This window comes from Phocoena sinus, chromosome 11, assembly GCF_008692025.1.
Source record: "Phocoena sinus isolate mPhoSin1 chromosome 11, mPhoSin1.pri, whole genome shotgun sequence".
Classification (NCBI taxonomy): domain Eukaryota; kingdom Metazoa; phylum Chordata; class Mammalia; order Artiodactyla; family Phocoenidae; genus Phocoena; species Phocoena sinus.
Window position 1 is genome coordinate 20554134 of NC_045773.1, and position 22526 is coordinate 20576659.

The window sequence follows — 22526 nt, forward strand, 5'->3', positions numbered from 1 at the left end:
AAAACCTTACTTTAACTAGGAGGGATGACCAAAAATGTTTGAGACCTTTGTAATATTAGACCAATGTTCTTCTAGGCAACGTTCCTCATCAGATTTTTTTTAAGTTGATTATTTTCACCCCTCCCAAAGAGAGTTTCTCACTTCTATACACTCCAACCAAGGAGAATCTCTTACTAAAAGGTATTTTCCAACAAGGATATGAAGGTGCCATTTCCTCATTTTAAGGCCATGACTGTCCTCCCTTTCCCACAGATGCCACCACAGGTTTCCATGCTCCTAACTCTCAATTCCCCTTGAAGAAATTATTTCCGTCAGCCTACTATCAAAAAGCTATAAAGCAGATGAAGCTGAGGGTCCCACACTCACACTTCTTGTCTCTCCTATCAAGCTGCCTTTCACTAGACCATGTTCTAGAATTCTTGTTTACACTGTCCGACTATGGAATCTCATTCATATCTAGACGCCATGCTTTAAAAGGCTCTGAAAAATTTGCCTATAAGGTGTAAGTAATTGATATGGCATGACAAGATATCCCACTTAAGAGTATTTTAAAAGAAAGAACTTTTTATCCAAAACTATGACAATCTAATGACAGAATTCAGACATGAGTGTGAAAGTAATTGGAAGGATCTTTTTAAAGACAGAAAAGCCTTCTATCTCTACTCAAATAACTGCCCCAGTCACAGGGCATGCTCTGTCCACTTGTCTAGACAACGTCACAACAGGTCAGAGAAGATTCAAAAGCCTTAATCACTTAACAATTACTGCATGTCTAGAACATATCAACCAAGATGCAAAGTCTGCAATACTGTGTGGAAATCAAGACAAAAGTACCAATTGTGATCTCAGGAGCAGTGATTGTGTGCACCTGTCATGGTTTAAAAGCCAGCCTTACAAACAGTGGTAATGATTTATGGTGGTCACATGTTACTTGTGCCTGCCCAGCATCCTGTCCCACTTCTTTGGCAAAGGACCCTGATTTCACCTTGAAAAATCAGTCTCCTCACTTTTCATTCCCGAGGTAGGTTATGGCGGTGCTGCCAACTCCACACATAGAAACACAACGTAAGTTGGACCAATCAGCATAGCCATCGAATGTGCTTGTGCTCTAAAATGGTCCAATAACAGTCAGCCCTATGCTGAGTAGAAATAGAAATACTGACTAGAAATACTGGGGTAAAAGTCCTCTATGTATACTAATGTTTGGAAAGATGCTAGGATATAAATCTGGAACTTCCTGGACCTATGTGAAAAGAAAGCCAAACTAAATGAAACAGTGATGTGAGTTGAAAGAGGGAAAAGAAGCCTGAGAAGGAAGAATGAAGAAGGAGCCAGTGTTTAGATGACACAGAGCATCTGGATCAAACCATCCCTGAAGTCTTGATAACCCTGGACATAGGATATTGATTTACAAGGGACTCTCAATCTCCATTTCTGTTTAAGCCAGTTGGATGTGCTCTGTTATACCATAGCTCATTTCTGTGGCATTTTAGAAAATAACAGTTATTCCAAAAAAGAAAAAAAAAAAATCAATGTTTCAGCCTAAGAGCTACAACTCAAACAATCTAGTATCCATTCTATTTTCTCCTCGTTTAGGCTGGTACACTGCCACTCACAACATTTCCCAGCTTTCCAGGAGCTAGGTTGGCTTCACGCCTAAGTTTTGCCAATGAGACTTAAGCAGAAAGGTCATGTGGTACGTCCAAAAATTCTCCCTAAAGAGATACCCATCTTTGCCATCATGTCTCCTTGAATTTAGCTGTAATGGCTGCAGGACTAGCAGCCACTTTGAACCATGAGGATGAGAACCAGACTTAAGGACAGAGCTGGAATGTTCCTGGCCCTTCATGACCAGATAGAGCCAGCACTATGAGGGCACAGATTTCTGTTTTATTCACATATAAATTCCCCAGCACTTAAAAAATACTTAGCATATAGCAGGATGAAATAAATATCTATCCAAAGAGTAAATCTGGTGCCTCTATTCTAACAAATACCCCACCTCCTAAAATCAGATAACACTAAAACCTCAGTGTTGGAAGACCTTTAGTCAAACCATTTGCTTGAGTCATCCAGTGGCGGAGAACACATTTTTTCCAAAAAGCTCAGTTCTAGAGACCTACTGTATTACCTTAATTCTAAGACAAACTTTCCTTCCACGTTTTAAGAGTTCTCAAGTCAGAATAGATCATATAATCATTGTATATATTCAGCAGAGTTTTCATCTCCCCTGAACAGTCACCTTATAATCAACATTGAATTGGATATAAGGAAATCCATTTGATAGACAAATACTGTGGCACTGGGCTAATCACAGCCACTCAAAAGCTCAAAGGAGTTATAGTGTGGATAACCCAGAAATCTGAGCACCGGAGAAACACACTTAATTAAAAGGCAGAGGAAGAAACATCAATTCATTCAGTATCTGAAATGAGAATCCACAGAACGGAACAGAGAAAGGCACGAGACATGGGCCCAGAATACCTCTGTTGAAATCCCAGCTCTGTCGTTTCTCAGCTATATGACATGGGCAGGACCTTTCACCTGCCCAAACCTTAATTTTGTCATCTACAAAATGGAGGTAGGAAAAAGTACCTTTGTCTCAGAGCAAGTATGAGAACTGAATGTATTAATGCAATTAAGATTCTTAGAGTAGTGGCCAGCCAGCACACCCTGCAGACAATAAGTAATAGGCAATGGATTCTTCTGTGCTGTACTTCAATTCCTGGATTGGTACCCTCTGAGGCTCCTAGTAACTTGAAACTAGTGAAAACTGACAAGTTATTTTCTAGGAAGCCAAATCTCTTACAATGTTGCCTTCTGCTATGGTGTTTCTTTGCTTTCCTAGAGGAAAACACAAAAGAAACAATTAATTCACAGTGTGTGCCCTCCAAAAGAGCAGGCACAAAGAAGTTAATGGGCAACAGCTCAGTGAACAAGTTTTGTCAAGGATGTGTGCTAAGAATTTCATTCTGCGAGTTCATAAAGGAAGCATGTTCCTGTAGCCAGTATTTTAGTTAACCGGAAAAAAAAATTCAAAATCAATTAAGCAAAAGTAGTTGAAATTAAGAATTAATTTGGGTGTAAATTCAAGGATGACACCACTACTGTCCTTAAGCTGAATGGCATGTTTGATCCAATCATGATATCCATTAATTTGCTTAAAAATAATATTTCAAAAATTAGTAAGTTTTATTAGGGGATGTTGTTGTGGGGTATGAATCACAAAGAATAGCCATCATCTCCCTAACTAGTATCTGATTTACAAAGCAGAAAATTATAACATTTCTAACAGGACGACATTTTAAATACACAATTATGTATACTTTGTTCATAAAATGTTCTATCATTTTAGAGAAATGAGTAAACTGTTTTAATGACATAAAATGAAATGAAAAACATCTATAAAAGCAAACAATACAGCAAATGAAAAGTAATTTTAAAAGCTACCGTAAAACCTTTTAAAGATTTACCTACTGAACATTAGGAACTTTTACCACAATTACATTTATGGGAATTTTATTTTTTTCAGAATCAAATTCTCAAAATAGTTCTGCGACATTTAGTATTTTTCCATTATTCTTGCCGCCTTTAAACACACCTTCACAAGCTGCTGAACATAATGCTTTTCTGACTTAATCAGAACCTCTCTCATGACCCAGGAACGTTCAGTAAATAATTATTAAGCTCCAGAGGTGGCTTTTGCTTAAGTTGATTTGCTTGAATGCTTATTTACTTAGGGACACAGCTTTTAGTATTGTTTTCAAATCTTATCACCTAACATTGAAAGTAAATGTTGAAGGAAATGGGGGAGTGGGAGGGGAGAGCTATGATCCATTTAGCATTTCTCCATTTTCGTATTTCTTTGAAAGTGCCAATTTCAAGCTTGTTCTACATTTCTATGCCAGACAGATGATTCTGATTTTGGATGTTTTGTTTTCCTCTCAAAGAGAAAAAAAAAAAATCAATATGCAGAAATGCAAATGAGATGTTTATTAATGCAACTGTTACTACTCCACAGTTGGGGGGGGATGGGAGGGCAGGGGGGAGAAAGCAAAAAATCCAAAGTGTTTGCAGTGGGGCAATTTTGACCAATGTCACTAAGCACGCTCATTTTCCTGAAGAAAACCCTTTTTTATTCATCACAAAGCTGGGCTGCAGTCTACCTAGTAATCATAAATCAAGCTCTGTTCTCACTCAGATTTTTCAAGCAGTCATTTTTTGGCATGATTAATTTAAGACCAACATTCCATTTCAAAAGAGAAGGCAGAGCTAATGGGCTAGCATTTCAATCCTGCCTCCCCCCACAAATTAGTCGTTATCCTTGTCATAGCCACCTACTAGAGGTTACAGCTGAAACCGATTAAAGCCACAGTCACAGAGTAACAGTTCCAGTATTTTTAACTCCGAATAGTACCTCCCCTTTCTCTGTCCTCCCCTTAAAAAACAAAAACAAAAAACAAAACTCCTGTCAAGTGGTCCCAGGATTATTTCCAGAATAAAACTTCACTTACAGATATAAGCTTTCAAAGGAACAAGGCATGAACATCTGAACTCTAAGCGCCTCCATCTTTTTTCCTTTAAGGTGTTCTGCAAGCCCTTGGTGAAGAGTGAAAGTCAAAGTTAGTTCTGGCACTGGCTGTGTCACTAGGGGTGGCTCCTGATAAGGCCCTGGAAACTCCAATCCAAACACAGCTCGTGCTACAACCGTGCCTGGTGTCTGTCTGAAACAGCAGACCTGTTTAATCCAGTACCTACTGTACCTGCAGGACAAAAATGCTGCCTCACCCTGCAACGGGGGCTTCGCCAGGACACAGGCACCACCAGAAATCCAACCCAGCAGCCAGGCGACACCTTGGGATGCTTACTTAGCCCTCCCGAGCACAGAAAGGTACCAGTGGAGGCTTGCAGTGGCTGCGCGTTACAGAGAATGTGAAACCTGAGGTAATTTGACATACCGGTGAATTTCTAACACTTAAAAGACCCACAGAACCCAGGAGGGTTGTGGGACAGCTTCTGCCCCTTCTCAACTGGGGAGACCTCTAGCATCAGCTCATCACACACCTCTAGCTGCTTTGCATCCATGCACAGGCATTTCTGGAACTGGAGCTTGATTACTGAACGTGCTCTCCTGCTGACAAGCTAGAGATCTGGACAACATTCCTTACCCTCAGATCCCAAGAATATACGGAGAGCTACCCTTGCCCAGTCCTGGTGGAAGTCAAACACAAGCTGCTTCAACTGTGGGCACTATCTTTTAGGACATCTTTAGGCCATACATCTGTGTATTCTTAGATAGTCATCTAATTAAATTCTGAACGTGCCGAAATAATAATACATGCTCTCAAAAGATGCTTTAAAATTGTGACATGACCTCAATATTATCAAATACTGATGCAGCTCCTACAGACTCAGCACACCAAAGATGTCCTGCCCACTTATGAAAATATGTCTGTTTCTCCCTACACACAATTCAGAGGTCAGAACAAAGACATCTGACATGGACTAGCTGTGTATCCTGGGCAAGTTACTTCACCTCTCTGTGCCTAAGAGTTTGTCTCCGAAGTACGTAGTTGGAAAACAATGCAGTCTCTATAAGCCATAATCCAACTTGAATTTTATAATGTAATGAAATTATCTTTCTTTAATTTTCCTTTAATAATAGCAAATATCCAGCCAGGAGTCTCCGACAAGCTATTTCTAGCTCTTTTTATTCTTTGTTCATTTTTTCTTTTGTAGAATAAATATTTATGGAACACCTACTACGTCCCAGGCACTGTGCAAACTCTTGGAGTTTACAGTCTAGTGAGACAAATATATAATGAAATGTGGTAAATGCTACAAGGAGCTGGGAAAGCTTAAAATGTAAGGGTCAGAAAAGGTTTCCCTTAGGCAGGGGCCTCTGGGCATAGAAGTGAGTGGGGGTAGCAGTCATGGGTTACGGCTGTGGAGCGGGGCACGGGAGAAGAGTCTTCTGAGCAGTGGTAATGACATGTGCAAGAATCCTGAAGTGGGGAGTTAGAAGGAAGATTCTTTGTGGCTGGAGGACAGAGAGTAAGGGAAATCATGGCGTCCGTGAGACTAAAGCAGTGGCTAGGACCAGACCATCAGGATCTGGGAGACCAGAGAAGAGTCACTGATTTTGTTCCAAGATGAACAGGAAACCATTGAGAGGTTGTAAGCAGGGAAGTGATGGGCTCAGATCAGAGTTTTTAGAAAGGTCCCTCTGGCGGCTGCTATATCGAGAACCACCTAGAGAAGGAGCAAGATTGGCTACTGCAATAGTCCTAGTAGGAGGTGATGATACTTTATGGGGGAGGGGGAGGGGAGTAGGGACAAGAGTGGAGAGAAGTGGATTAAAGTGGGTAGATTACTGGTAAAGCTAAAGACCAATAAATAGAAGGAATGGGGGTGGGGTGGGGAATCCAGGTCCCTGATGCAAATGATTGCATTCATTAACAATAGTTATTGAGGAGTTTCTACACACTCCGCATTGTGCTGGGTACTAGGGTTAACAGATGACTAAGATGCCACACTATTCCCCTTACTAACCTACTCCACACCTCACTTCTCCTGCCTCTAGCACAGTTTGGCATAAAAATCAAGAACACAGGTTCTGGACTTCCCTGGCAGCGCAGTGGTTAAGAATCTGCCTGCCAATGCAGGGGACATGGGTTCAAGCCCTGGTCCAGGAAGATCCCATATGTCACAGAGCAACTAAGCCCATGCGCCACAACTACTGAGCCTGTGCTCTAGAACCTGCAAGCCACAACTACCAAAGCCCACGTGCCTAGAGCCCATTCTCCACTACAAGAGAAGCCAATTGCAATGAGAAGCCTGTGCACCGGAATGGAGAGTAGCCCCCGCTCACCACAACTACAGAAAGTCTGCACACAGCAACAAAGACCCAACACAGCCATAAATAAATTAATTAATTAATTAATTAATTTAAAAAAAAAAAAAGAAGAACACAGGTTCTGGAGTCAACTTAGCCAGGTTCAAATCCCACCACTTACTCATTCTGTGACCTTGTGCAAATTTACTAAACTTTCCATGTCCCAGTTTTTTCACTTGAGAAAGGGGAAATGGTAAACGGCTATCCTGTAGGTTATTGTTAAAACTGAAGGAAACAATATATGTAACGTGTATGGCACAGTCTGACACACAGTAAGCTCTCAATTAAAAAACAGCTCTTACAATTATGATTGTAGTTGGAACTGTCTATTCTCGATGCACACTGACCAACCTACAGAACCAATGGAAATGCAACAGAGTGAAAAAAAAAACAAAAAGAAACTGGAAGGTCAAAGAAAACAGAGAGGGAAGGAAATTACCATATCAGGACCTTAAAGGGATGATTTTTTTAAAAGACCAAGCTGGACTCTCTCCCACCTTGGACACTATTTGAAGCTGCATTAAGTTACAATGCACCCGGGGAAGTTTTACAACTGAAACCCTGATTTATTACATGCTTACACACAGGGAAAATCTGTACCCTCTGTGGGCTCTCAAACGTTGATCACGAAACCAATGGAATCAATTCCAGCCATTCCAGCAGGGACAGAATGTCGTGGCAAATGCTCCCCTGGCGTGTCCCGCCAATGACATCGCCTGACATTTTGTCCTGGACAATCTACCACCCCAAGGAGGCTAACCGTTGACCATTTACATAAGTGTTCAAGTAAAATTACCTTTAAGGGGCACATGTTCAACTTATTCATGGTACTTCAGAAATATCTATATTATGCTAATGTTCTTGGGGGATCTCCCTGAACACAGCAATGAAATACCCACTGGCAAATGGAATAAAGGTTGACTTACACATCTGACACCATCTACAAAATTCATAAAACATTACATACATTTCCACGATACTGCCCCTCAAGTAGTCATGCAATTATTCAACACATGTCTTCTGAGGGGCAGGAACCATGTTTGGTTTACTACTGTATCCCTAGAACCTAGTAGAATAAATAGTCCATGGTTCAGGAATAAAGACGCAGACGTAGAGAATCGACTTGAGGACACAGGGAGGGGGAAGGGTAAGCTGGGACGAAGTGAGAGAGGGGCATGGACATATATACACTACCAATGTAAAATAGATAGCTAGTGGGAAGCAGCCGCATGGCACAGGGAGATCAGCTCGGTGCTTTGTGACCACCTAGAGGGGTGGGATAGGGAGGGTGGGAGGGAGACGCAAGAGGGAGGAGATATGGGGATATACGTGTATGTATAGCTGATTCACTTCGTTATAAAGCAGCAACTAACACACCATTGTAAAGCAATTATACTCCAATAAAGATGTTTAAAAAAAAAAAGCCCATGGTTGATGTTCATATGTTTAAAATGGATTAATCTATAATGTGTAAGCAACTCTCTTGTTCACATTTGTACTATTCAGATATGTATCCTAAGTGCATATACATATATAAATCCACATGTATAAACACACACATATATACATAAATGCATATATACACCGAAACCCTAAATTTAAACACAAACTAAGAATTGGTAGCAGAGAAAAAAGAAAGATACTATTTTTTAACACGAAACGCTGAATGCAGAACAGAAATATTACCTGTACCCCAATACAATTCAAATCTTAATTACTACTCCTAGCCCCAAATTCCAGCAAATCAACTAGAGTCATCAGAATTCTTACTGACCTTTTTCAAAGACAACCTTAACTAAAATGGAACTTAAAACTATCAAATATCCAAGTGACAGCCAACTTTTTCTTTGTTGTTTTTTTTTTTTTTTGGTCTAAATTTGGGCCTCAATCTTTTTTGAAGGAAAAATTCAATCACTATGTTGAACATGTTAGAGAAGAGATAAGAGGTTTTACTTGTTATCCTGTCCAAACTCAGCTGAAGAAAAGTAGAACCACTGTTTTATCACAGTCAGAATTCTTCTTGTTTTATTTGGGTATCAAATGTTTTATTGCCCCCAAAGCACATCACTTTCGTATATCTTTCCTTCTGATAGTTATTGCTCTTTTCAATAAACTACTTCTACTCACCACCCTCACAATAGTTAACATTTGAGGACTTAATACATGCCAAGGACTATACTGACCCATGAACTACGCCCCTACATACAATTTAGGAAGCACCTACCCTTCATGTTTTACTGTGATCCCAGCCAATGGTTCCCAAACCTATATCCCTATCTTAAGCACCTGGGGACATTTCTCCCCACTCCATCTCCTTAAAATCAACTCAGGAGCATTTAAAAATACAAATGTCAAGAATCTTTCCCCAAACAAATGACTGAGACTCTCCAAAGGCATCGTTTTGAATTCCATATTTTTAAAAAACTTCTCATAAAGGACTATTGTGAAGTAAGGCCTGGGAACCACTATTATACAACATAATATACATAATTATATATAATATATTCTATGTAAATTATCTCTCCAAGAGTGACAGAAAAACACCCAAGAATGTAAGTTCCCTTTATTTGTTGAATAAAGAAGTCTTTACTTGAATAGTTCGATATATTAAAGTGTTCACTTGGAGTTTCAATGGATATGCTTTGAATGTTGAGTGAAAGCCTTGATTCACCAGTATCATGAAAGTGATTACAAAACTCACAAACTACTCTCCAGAGGAACAAACACGTCCCCTCTTTTCCCCACATGCCATCGTGTTCACGCTCTGGAAAAAGATGCCACGGAAAGGCCCTTTTACTCAAACATTTATTGATGCACGCAGCATTTGCGAGACATCTCTCAAGTGCTGTGGGGAAGATAAACAGGAAGATGCAAGAGGCTCTGCTTCTCTGGGGTGAGCCCCAGAGAAACCCCAAACTCACGTACACAGGCCCATGGTAAGAGGGAGGAGGAAGGACAGAATGGCTGCTCCAGGGGCTCCTTCCCAGGGGAGCTCCTTCCCACCTTTCAGATGAGGTCTCACAGGTTTTCTGTTTCTTCCCTAGGGAGGGCTTCCCCTGCCCCCTATCCTACCTAAAGCAGGAACACCCACTTCTGCTATTTACTCTCCCAGTAAATGTTTTTTTCTTTCTTTTATAGCACTTACTCCAACTTCTAATCATTTTATTTGTTTGTCTTTCATCCTTGAGGGCAGGGTTCTTCCTTTGTATTTATTTCATTCTCGGTGCCTGGGATAAAGTAAGTGCTCAATAAATTTTTGCTAGATGGATGGATGGGTGGGTGGGTGGATGGATGGATGGATGGATAAATGGATGGAAGAATGGATGGATGAGTGACAAAATGAAAAAGATCAGGTAATGAAGGAGCTATGAAATATAATTTGATGATGGCATTTAATTAATTAGGAAGTCAATAGGTATAAGTGGGACTCACAATTGTATACTTTTCATTTGGAAGCTTTTAGTTGCTGAACACAACTCACTTTTATGGATAAAGTATTAGGATACAGAGTTACAAGGAACTGGCAACCCAGCAGTTCTAATTTGAACCCCTCACAGCATGACTGAGGGCAATTTTTAATGACTACTTACCTGCAGAAATAAGTGTTCAGTACCACTCAATAACGTTTACCTCTTTCACCCTGTTTCTTCTTCTTTTTTTTTTTTTCTACTACCAGGAGAAGATCTCCCTGTAACAATGATGGTACAGCACCTTCTGAAAGACAGCTCATTGTACCTGGCTCACAAAGAAGCCCTTTAAGGTTGAAAAGGAAAATGCAGACAAGACCAAGATGACCCCATGTAAACTTAATCTAGGCTCATGTCAACATTATGAAAGAAATGTTAGATGCTTATACAAATATCCAGAAGAAAAAAATAATGTTTTTTTTTAAACTGTTTAGAAAACTCTGTCCTGAGAATACAGATATAATCTACAAAGAGACATCTCAAATGCTGTCAAAGTAAATCTCTGAGCAATTAATGAAGGGAGAAATAGATGAAATGATAGCTTGGTCTTTCATAAATAATCAATACGAGAGAGTCTTTCATAAATAATCAATACGAGAGATTAGTTCCTTCCCTTGAGCTCTCTGATATTATCTGTTAGAGTTCACTTCAAAACAAATACTTGCTCTGCATTAAAGGCCATTCAGGAGCTGTCTCTTTGTTCTCTATAAATGGCAGCGGGGTATTTTCAATAAGCAGACCACAATCTACAAAATAAGCCAAGTTTGTGAGACTACACAAACTTGAGGAGGGAAACACTGATTTGAGATTATGCCACTTTGATGGCATTTCCTCAAAGGAGAAATTTAGTAAAAATGCAATTACTTTCCTTATCTAAGTAAATAAATAGGAAAAGATAATGCTGTTGTCATGCGGTGGGGGGGGGTGCACAAAGTTACACTACGACTTTATAAGAAGTGAAATTTTCGCCTTGAGGACTTTTCACTTATTTAAAAAGAAAAATGTGGACTTGTCTTTTACTGTAGTAACTCCTTTTTTAAAAGTAATTAAAGCCTGAAGAGCAAATAAGCACATAGGGTGTGTCTGCCATCCTCCTAACAGTGTTGAGGACATAAGCAGGAGAGTTCAACCCCATCGTCATCAACAAAGACATCAGTTTCGTCCTTCTTCCAAGCAAGAGTCAAGATACTGAAGTATTTTAAAGCAACACAATATTCAGCTATTAGAAGTGGCCTCCACAGACCACCTTAGCTGAGGTCCTGGCTACAAAGCAGGTAAATCCATCCCTCCCCAGCTTCCCTCTCTGAGACACCAAGGCATCAGCAGCTCAAAGAACCACCTAATCCTTTATTGTCCAAGGGGGAACTGGAAAAGGGATGAAAATAAAGAAGAAGGGTACTCTGTCAGTTAGACTTTCTATTCCATTCATGTAAATCCCATATTTGTATTCCAAAAACTGAGCTGAAGGTACAGACAGACTGTTTCTCATGGAAAATCACAGTGCTATGGTGGAAGGTGCTACGAAAGTGTGTCAGGTGTGAAAGCTCTCATTTGTACAACATGTGGTAAGAATCCAGGGCAGCGACTTTGGCCTGTGAGCAGAAAACCTCTGAGAGGTCCACTATTTCATAAATAAGTAAACAACTGATAAGTCTCTCTTAACAGATGTAAACTTAGCACCGTTTTTCAACTGGAGACAGCATAGTGTGGTGGTGTACTGTAGACACACACATACCCCATGCACTATGTAAGCTCAGGAAAGGTCTAGAGATACTTGTGAATAACATATTCATTCATAGTGAAGAACTAAAAGCTAAGATGTTGATGGCGATCTGAAACTTCTTCTGATAGTGGACAACTTCCAATGCTTTTTCAATGACTGTCTTAGCTACAGACAAAATTGCTAGCCCAGGGAACCTTCAGCTCTGACTCGATGTGTCAGTTACGTTTTTAATTTGTATTTTTACTATATAAACATACTCAGAAGTCAAGCAGGAAATAGTGTATTTAAATAAGCAAAAGTATAACAAATCAAACCTCTCTGTGTTCAGAAGATCACCATAGGTTAAATTTATGTCCATAATCAAGTTTCCCAAACTTCTAAAGCATCTCAATACTCACTCTTATATTAATGACATCCTGTTTCAGTTATGCTGAGCAAATAGGATTTGAAATGAGAAAAATGATATTTGCACAGAAATCCTTCCTGTCTGTTGATTAAATCTAATCAATCATCATAAACTTGATACACATTAGCATTCTGAATCTAATTTACACACTAGGGAGTCCTATAATCAAAGCGTATATTTATGTTGATAGTAAAATGTTAAAGTAACCAATATTTTAAATTAATAGCCTCTGTAGTTTCAAGTAATACTGCTATGCAGTAACATAAAAATGAAATCTTTGCTTGAAAAAATTAAGCTATATGTTCTTAAAAAATAAAAAATAGTGCCTAACCAAAACTACCTAATTCTCACTTTGACATTTACCAAGTATTTATTACCTGCCAGCTATTACAGATGAGGCTGGTGATGGAGCTGCAGAGAATCACCACCACTCCCATTCAAGCTTATTAAGCTCCTCATATCAAACAATGCTGGCTCATTTTTTAAAAATATGGACAAAATCATGAGTAAAAGATAGAAAAATAGAAAGATTTTTATTAAAACTCATTCATTCAACAAATATTTATTGAGCACCTACTACTTTCCAGGCACTACTCAACATGCTTGAGGTACATCAATAATATATCATAGCCCTTAAACTCTGAAGACAGAAATGTTTTGGAGTAACTCTGAATGCTCAAATCATTTATTAAACAGACAATTTGGAAGTTGCATGAATTTGCCATCTTTACGTGCCATCCACAATGATATTCCCATTAATAAGGACATCTGCTTTCTAATACTGGATTAAGGATCAACGCGTTCTCATTTCCTAGTGTGCCAGGCAGGGAATTTGAAAATCTGAAAATCTGAAAAAATGAGATTGTGTCTCTGCCTCTTTAAAAAAAAAAAGAGGGGGGAAGAGAAAAGACAGAGAATTCATCATATCATCACACTGATAACTGTACCTTTATTTTATCTCTTTTTATTTAAATAAAGAAACAGGGACAAGGAGTGAGGTAACTTGCCTAGAGTCAAGATGTTGATGAGCTGCAGATCTAGGGTTTGAAACTCCAGGGCCCACACGCCTCTCGCTAGGGTTCTCTGTGCCAAGTTTCTGTGAGCCACTCAACAATCACAGAAGCAAACTAATTCTAAAATTAGAACCTTGCAATGGAGCCACCTCTTTAGTGGTCTGTTCCCCACACCCCACACTAGAGTCTGAATTCCATGAAGGCATAAACCATGCCTGTTTAGTTCACCTCTTCATTCTTTAACCAGGCACAATTCCAGACCCAGAGAAAGAACCCAGTAACTATTTGTCAATGGGTTAAATGATTAATGAATCAACCATGGTGCTTTTTCTGGTCACTTCTGACTGTAATCTACCTTTACAAAAAAACAAAAACAGGAATGAAGCAGGCTTCCCTGAATATTTATACCAAGCATTGAGTTAAATTAATGGCATTCACTAGAAATGTAAAGAAACACACAATGTTTACTCTCAAATAACTTAATCTAGTTGAAAAAAAGGGGACAAAATGTGAAATATCAGCACAATTTCTACTTTTTGATGGGAGAAGTAAGGAAGTACTCAGAAAAGAAAGAATTACTCAAAAAGGCTTTCGATGGGAAACAAGGCCTTTGGAGATTGGGGTAGCATGACAAACTTCCTTTGGCAAAGATGGTAAATCGTGAGCAAAGTTTCTCAAAGTGTGGGATACAGGATGGGCTCAAATGGAGACACACAGACTCCACATTCAATGACCACGGAATTACACAGTGAGAAAGGTCCTTTCCAATTTCTTTCATCCCAGGAAAAGTGTCTTTTTGATGCTAATGTGTCTTCAATCTCGAAACACTTGCCTTTTGTAACAAAAACAGCTCAGATCTCATACTCAGGCCCTTCTAGACCACACACCTAGTCAGGATCTAACAGTTTTCTTCCAATTTCATTATATTTATTTTACACATATATCCATCTGTCGTTGCCATTTACTATAGCATTTCCTTTAAATATATATTTTTAATTTATTTAAGCTTCCATATGGAATATGGGGGCAAAGGTCATGAAGTTAGTATGAGCATGGCTCAAATTTGGGAACCCTGATTGAGAGAAATGAAGAATGTGTCAGAATCCTTCAGTGGAAACAAGATTAAACACAGCCCAGAAATAGTGGCTACTCTATTGCAGTGAGAAGCGAACAGCTACAAAGAATTCCAGTCTGATAAAGAAAATCATCTAGGGCTCTGAAATCATAGTACGTGGGCCTAGCCCTAATCACTTCCTAACTGTGGAAAGTGAACATGACTGACAGATATGATTCCATACAGAAAAACTAGGGGCCAGGCCAGTAGGACCGAGAATATCACAATGGAAGTGACGCCACGATTGTTGATAGTGCCTGTAAACAAGACCTCCGTCCAGAAAAAAAAAAAGGCAAGGCTGTTAGAACAAAATGTTAGGCATGCTGTATTTCAATATATAATGACCTCTCCTCTCACACTGTGAAGGTCACTTCTGCCTGTGTTATCTCCTGGGGCACAAATATAGCTTATAGCCCAGTTTTGTTTTGGTTTGCCTTTTTTCTTATTTCATAATAAAGTACCAGAGGAGATTCCCAGTAGAGTTGTTGGAGTTTTTTTTTTCCCTAGCTGTATAACATTTTTATACACTAGATGGAGCCAACTTTATAATGCTTTGGGATTCACATACAGGTTTGTGCTGGACATGAAAAAAATGCATACAAAAAGTTATGGGGACAGCCATGTACCACCTAAATATATTTTAATTTAAATTTTGAAGATCAAAGTTTTAATTTTAAAGATCAAAAGGTCCCATCATTTTACCACCCTGCAAATGTTCCATAACTCCTAAGCCCAAATTAATATCAAACTATCAATAATGCTGTAAAAACGTTTGAAATATGATCATCTTATAGTTCACTGGCACTTTTAACTTTGGTTTAACATGGGTTTATTATAGTGTTTTAAACTGACAATTTCAAAAAATATTTCTTTTCCTTTGCTTTGGGAGAAATGGAAGCAATTTATAAATGCAATAAGCATGAGTCTCTCATCAGACCCATGAAGTAAAGACTACCTCTAGGGTAGGTGGGATCAGAGCAAAGAGAGTGGCAGGTATAGAGAGAATATAGAAAACAGTCACCAGCATGGAGTGAAACGGCCAAGGCACTTGCAAGAGGACGGCTGATCTCCAGGACCAGGGAAGGTCCACTGCCCAAAGACAAGAATATACCTCTAACTTGGAGCCAGGATGGGGCAGCAGGGAAGTAAGACGAAGGTTACACTGATGATTCTCTCCTGTCAGTCATGGTAACTCAATGCCTTTTCACTGAATCCTAATCCTTTAAAATCGTGGTTCTCAAACGGCACAGTCTTGTCCTCAGGGGACATGTGACAATGTCTGGAGCCATTTCTGGTTGTTACAGACGGGGAGGCAGGTGCTACTGGCATCTAGAGGCAGAGACCAGGGTGCTGTTAAACACCTTACAAGGCCTAGCACGCCCCTCACAATAAAGACTACCCAGCCCCAAATGTTTAATAGCGCTGCGCGTGAGAAACTCTATTTTAAAGTAAGCAGCTCTCCCATACAGGAGACAGAGTAGTTCTAACTCACTGTAAGTGTTAAATAAATAAGCAAAAACTTCAGTGTGTCTACCAGACAGCTTTTAAAGTCGGTGGGACACAGTACACTGGCATACTTGAGTTACATATACCACAGTATTTTGTCAACGTGAAAAAATTATGTTGAGTGATTAAAGCCACAGCACAGAGGGTAAGGATTAAGGAGGAATAGATCAATAAATTGAAGATTATGGACACAATGGATTAAGTACACAACAGTGAAAATGAATAAACTACAGCTATATGCCTCTACATGTTTCAAATCAAAAACAATGCTGAAAAAGGCAAGTCACACAGAATACTGCCATATGGCTCCACTGTTTATATCCAAGTCTAGTTTAGACATGCAGTCATAGATAGCAACACTGAACCGTAATGAAAAGCAAGGGAGTGATGAGTGTAAAATTCAGGGTGGTGGTGAACTCAGTTGGGGGTAGGATACAGAGGAGGATGTAATCAAAGGTGAGGCTTCTAGAGTATTTTATATCTCAGGATGAATAGTGGGGACATGGTTATTCATCTTATTGTTCTTTACTTAACTGATAGGTTTTAGGTGCTCTTCTATGTGTATATTTCACATTTTTTATGAAGGATTAAAAAGGAGTATAAGGACAGTGAAGATATAGAGATAACAAGCATAGCCCACTCATTAAGGATAATTTTGACCTATCTGGCTAAGGTACCATCAGGTCAGAGGTATCTCTCACTCTCCTTTGCCCTTAACCCTCCACTGTCTGGTCACTTATCATATGTTACCTGTCAACACCACACTGCATCTCCTCTGCCCTCACAGTTATTCTGCCATGATCCAGCTCTGGCCTGGACTGCTAAGTTGCTCTCCCCACTCCCTGCAGTACATCCTAAACCTACTACTAGATAACTCTTCCTAAAGCATGGCTTTGCTGCTTTCATGCTACTACTTTATTTTTTTTTTTCTGTTTTTATTGGAGTATAGTTGATTTACAATGCTGTGTTAGTTTCTGCTGTACAGCAACGTGAATCATTTATACATATATCCACTTTTTTAGATTCTTTTCCCCTATAGGTCATTACAGAGTATTAAGAGTTCCCTGTGCTATACAGCAGGTCCGTATTAGTTATCTACTTTATATATAGTAGTGTGTATATGTCAATCCCAAATCTCCCAATTTTTCCCTCCCCCACTTTTCGCCCTGGTAACCATAAGTTTGTTTTCTACATCTGTGACTCTGTTTCTGTTTTGTAGATAAGTTCATTTGTACCTTTCTTTAGATTCCACATATAAGTGCTATATCATAGGATATCTGTCTTTGTCTGACTTACCTCACCTAGTATGATGATCTCTAGGTTCATCCATGTTGCTGCAAAAGGCAGTATTTCATTTTCCATGCTACTACTTTACTAAAATTAATGGTTTATCAGCACAGAATGAATGAATTTCAAATGTCTTATTTAGACTGGCAATCAAGGCCAACTTATCTTTCTAGTCTCAACGATTGTAACTAGTGCAAACATTACAAACAACATACAGTAGTCCCCCACCTCTTATCCACGGAAGATACTTTCCAAGACCCCTAATGGATGAGTAGTGCTGAACTCTATATATATTATGCTTTTTCCTACGCATACGTATCTAGGATAAAGTTCAATTTATAAATCACGCACAGTAAGAGAATATCTGAATCACCCGCATCACTATTCTTGCACTCTGGGGCCATCAGTAAGTAAAATAAGGGCTACTTGAACACGACAGTCAATCTGATAACCTAGATGGCTACTAAGTTACTAACAGACTGGATATGCTGGACAAAGGGATGATTCACGTCTGGGGCAGGACGGCACAGGACAGCGCGAGATTTCATCACACTACGCAGAATGGTGTGCAACTGAAAACTTCTGAATTGTTTATTTCTGGAATTTTCCATTTAATATTTTTGGATGGTGGTGGACTATGGATAACTAAATCTGTGGATAACAGGGAACTACTGCACGCATCCTCTAACCCCAGCTGTATGCTCTTGATTAAATTGTTCCTCTTGCCTGGAATACCTGTCATGCACTCACCATCCCTTTCTACCAAGATCCTACACATTCTCCAGTAAAATGAAACAGAGGTTCGTTACTAAATGTTGGCGAGGAATAGTGCCACTGGAACACTCAGATGCTGCTGCTGTGGGTGTAAATTGGTACAAAGACTTTGGAAACGGTTTGTAGTATTCACCAAAGCTGGACATATGCATGCTTTATAACCCAATAATTCCACTCTTTGGCACATAGCAAACAGAAATGTACATGCATGTTCACCAAAAAGCATATAGCAGTAATGTTCGTAACAGCACCGCTCGTAACAGTGCAAAACTGTAGGCAAACCAAATGCCCATCAACAGTAGAAGAGATAGTGATATAGTCACACAACAGAATATTCCATGGGAATAAACTATTGCCACATATGACAAACAGGGATGAATCTCACATACATAATGTTGGGCAAAGGAATCCAGACATGGCAGTACAGGCTGTAGTGTTCCATTTGTATAAAGTTAAATAACACCCAGACAGCATTAATCTATGTTAGAAGTCAGGATGGTGATTATACCCGGGGAAGGGTTGACTAGCAGAAGGTGCAAGGATGCTAGTAATGGTCTGTCTCATAGACTGGATTACTCCATGAAAATTCATCAGGCAGTACACATAAGATGTGTATACTTTTCTATAGGAATGTTATACTTTGATTAAAAGTTTACTAAAAAACATTTTAATAATCGACCCATTCTTCAAAATTATATTAATACCTTGACAAACCTTCCTCACTTTAACAAAAATCATCCATGATCCCAGCTAGATGCCTTTTTTCCTCTGTCTAGATTTCCATGATACAGATGTAATGTTCCCTTTTATTTTTTTGTGCATGTTTACCAAAGTTGACTGTTACACCACTGAGCATATAGACCAGTACTTTCTTTTCTGATTTCCTATAAAGCACTGACTTCTAGTAGCTAATCAAAAGATACTTATGGGATTTTAATGACATGCATTGCCCCTTTCAAAACAAGTCCACATTTCTCTCTCAGTGTGTTGGGTACACGCTGTCATTCTTTTTTAAAAATATTGTTCTTAATTTATATAACATTAAAATTCACCTTTTTGCTGTACAGTTCTAGAGGTTTTGAAATGCATAAATTCATGTAACCACCACCACAATCAAGATACAGAACAGTTCCATCATTTCAAACACTCCTTAGGCTGCCCCTGGGGAGTCAAAACATCACCCAACCCCATGCCCCAGAAATCACCTATTTTTCTATTCCTATAGTTTTGTCTTTTCCAGAACGTCATATAAAAGGGATCATTTAATACAGAGACTTTTGAGTCTGGCTCCTTTCTCTTAGCAAGTACCTTTGAGATCAATCCATGTTGCAGCAGGTGTCGGTACCTATTTGCAAATTAATATTCCATTGTATAGACGAACCATGGCTTATTTATCCTTTCACCAGTGGAAGGACATTTGGGCTGTCTCCAGTTTTTGATGATGGTGATTAAAGCTGCTACACTTTTTTTTAAAGACATTTTTAAAAAAAAAATAGTATTTGCAAACGACTTACTAAAGGTCATACATTTACCAGTGATGAAAAGAAACGGTATACACTCGTAAAAAACTCTGGCAAAATAGGAGTCAACAATTTTTCCCCTTATGTCAATGAACCCAGCTCACAATATATTTTCTGTAAAGAGATTTCAAACTCCCTTTTCTATATTTAGTGCACAGTAATGAGCCAGAGTTCATAACTATCCAACTAAAGCACTTTTCTAGAGGCTGCTTCTTGCCAATGTGACCCTATGGCCGCACTACTATAAATAACATGTATGCCTTGATCTGTGTACAGCTATTCATCAGTGCTACGTAAATAAGTGATTATGCCCTGCCGGCCTCTGCCTTTCATCTGACCTACTGGACTTACCTGCGATGCACAGAGGGGACAGTAAGTGACAGGCCTGGCACTCAGGGGCTCCAAGACATGCAAGGAAAAGGGCTACTTCAACGATTATGCAGAAGGGTGGCTACAGCTGCACTTTTTTTCTGTTGATTTAAACACAAAAAGCATATGTCCAAATCCTCGGGGGCAGAGTGACCATATCACAAAATTTCCATTAGCTGGCATTTCAAGGTATCCATCTATGAAGCCTGAGCCACTACACAGCCAGGGTCGAGGCCACAGGGAAAGGAAATGTCCAAGAACAACTTTTCAGGGACGTCTCTGAGCTGCACCTGCCACCTTGGCTAGAGAAAGCACGTTGGTTTTAAGCTTTGAAAACTCAAAGTGGCATGATAAATCTTTTTGTAATACCTCCATGATAGTAACTAGAAAAATCATGAGACTCTCATCCTCCAGCCTCTTTCAAAAGTTCTTACTAATAATAATAGCAGCTAATTATGGGAGGTATGCTACGCACTCCTGTGCTAAGCATTTTACATACCATACCTTGATTTATTCCTCAATAACAACCCACTAACTTAAACACTGTGATGATGTCCCTTTTACCAATGAGAAGAGTGAGGCTCTGAGAGACTGCATCACTTGCTGAAGAGTTTGCAGAGAAGGAATTCAATCCAAGGCACAGTCTGATTCTAGAGCCTGTGTTCTTAACCCACAGGCTATAGCCATGGCTCTACTTATAGAGATATTTATTTATTCATTATTTACTCAAAAATATTATATTATTATAGCCATCTAAGGAAATAAATTGGAATGAGATATGCTCCCCACCCCCTCTAGGTGCTCATTACTTGGAGGAGGGCAGAGAATCCGATAAATAATAATACCTTAACCTTTTTGGTCACATACTTTTCTGAGACTCATATGAAAACTACAGACTGCCTCCAGAAAAAATTCACACAGGCACAGACACACAAACCTGAATGCTTGTAGCCACAGCCTAGGAATCCCTGGAACACTTAACTAGCTGACTGTTAGCTGCAAAGGGTTTTGATTAAGAGAGGAGCAAAGTATTGTGAGAACTCAAAGGGGAAAGCTCAGGGTACGGAAGTCCTGAAGACAGAGATGCATTAGGCAAAGAAGGAAGGAAGGGGGCCTTCGATGAAGAGATGCATGTTTCAGAACGCTGGTGGGAGGACAAAGGTCTAAAGAGGAAAGGGGAGGGAAGCAGGGAATTAGGTAGCAGATCATTAAAATATTCCAGACAAGAGTTTCCTATTTCTAGGAAGGATGGGGTGAGAATGAGGTATGAGTCCAGGCTCTGGGGTCAGAAAGAACTGGGTTCACATCTTGTACTACATATATGTGCAATGGAATACTACCTATCCATAAAAATATATGAAATCTTGCCATCTTCAACCACATGGATGGATATTATGGATATTATGCTAAGTAAAATAAGGCAAACAGAGAAAGACAAATACCATATGATTTCACTCATACGTGAAATTTTTTTAACATGAACAAACCAAATCAAACAAAAACAAACATATAGATACAGAGACCAGAGCAGTGTTTACCAGAGGGGAAGGGGGTGGGGGAAGGCAAAATGGGTAAAGGGGGACAACAGTATGGTGACAGATGGAAACTAAACTTGGTGGTGGGCACACTGCAGCGTATACAGAAACCGAAATACAATACTGTACATACGAAACTTACATGTTATAAACCAATAAAAAACATATAAACACAGGCAGACCTCAGAGATATTGTGGGTTTGGTTCCAGACCATCACATGAATTTTTTGGTTTCCCACTGCATATCAAAGTTATGTTTACACTATACTGTAGTCTATTAAGTGCACAATAGTACTACGTCTAAAGGAAGAATACATCTTAATTTTAAAAGTTTTTGTTGCTAAAAAATGTTAGCCTTCATCTGAATCTTCAGTAAGTTGTAATCTTTTTGCAATAGTAACATCAAAGATCACTGATCACAGACCACCATAACAAATATAATGAAAATGTTCAAATATTACAAGAAATACCAAATGTGACATATAGACACAAAGTGAGCAAATGCTATTGGAAAAATGGTGCTGACAGACTTGCTCGAGGCAGGTTTGCCACAAACCTTCAATTTGTAAAAAAGCCATTAAAAAAGTTTAGCATAGGGCTTCCCTGGTGGCGCAGTGGTTGAGAGTCCGCCTGTCGATGCAGGGGACAGGGGTTCGTGCCCCGGGCCGGGAAGATCCCACATGCCGCGGAGCGGGTAGGCCCATGAGCCATGGCCGCTGAGCCTGCGCGTCCGGAGCCTGTGCTCCGCAACAGAAGAGGCCACAACAGTGAGAGGCCCGCGTACCGCAAAAAAAAAAAAAAAAAAAGTGTAAAAAAGCCAATATCTGCAAAATGCAATAAATCGAAGCGCAATAAAACAAGATGTGCCTATTAAGTCCCCTGCAATGAGAAAGAACGAAAGAGGGAGGGAGGGAAGG

The 22526-nt window shown here is 39.5% G+C and overlaps 1 protein-coding gene across 12 annotated transcripts in view; it reads right to left on the reverse strand.

Annotated features, from left to right (window-relative positions):
* MITF (melanocyte inducing transcription factor) overlaps positions 1-22526 on the reverse strand; it is a 224366-nt gene that overhangs the window by 95930 nt on the left and 105910 nt on the right. Inside the window, exon 1 of one of the 12 annotated variants that reach the window (XM_032649229.1) lies at positions 4515-4631. The exons of 9 other annotated variants lie outside the window; for them this stretch is intronic. In XM_032649229.1, coding sequence (XP_032505120.1) covers positions 4515-4570 — 56 coding nt within the window. In that variant the 5' untranslated portion in view covers positions 4571-4631. Of the gene's footprint in view, positions 1-4514; positions 4632-22526 lie in introns of those variants that run through there. 2 more of the 12 variants (XM_032649227.1, XM_032649228.1) reach the window with 2 other exon arrangements.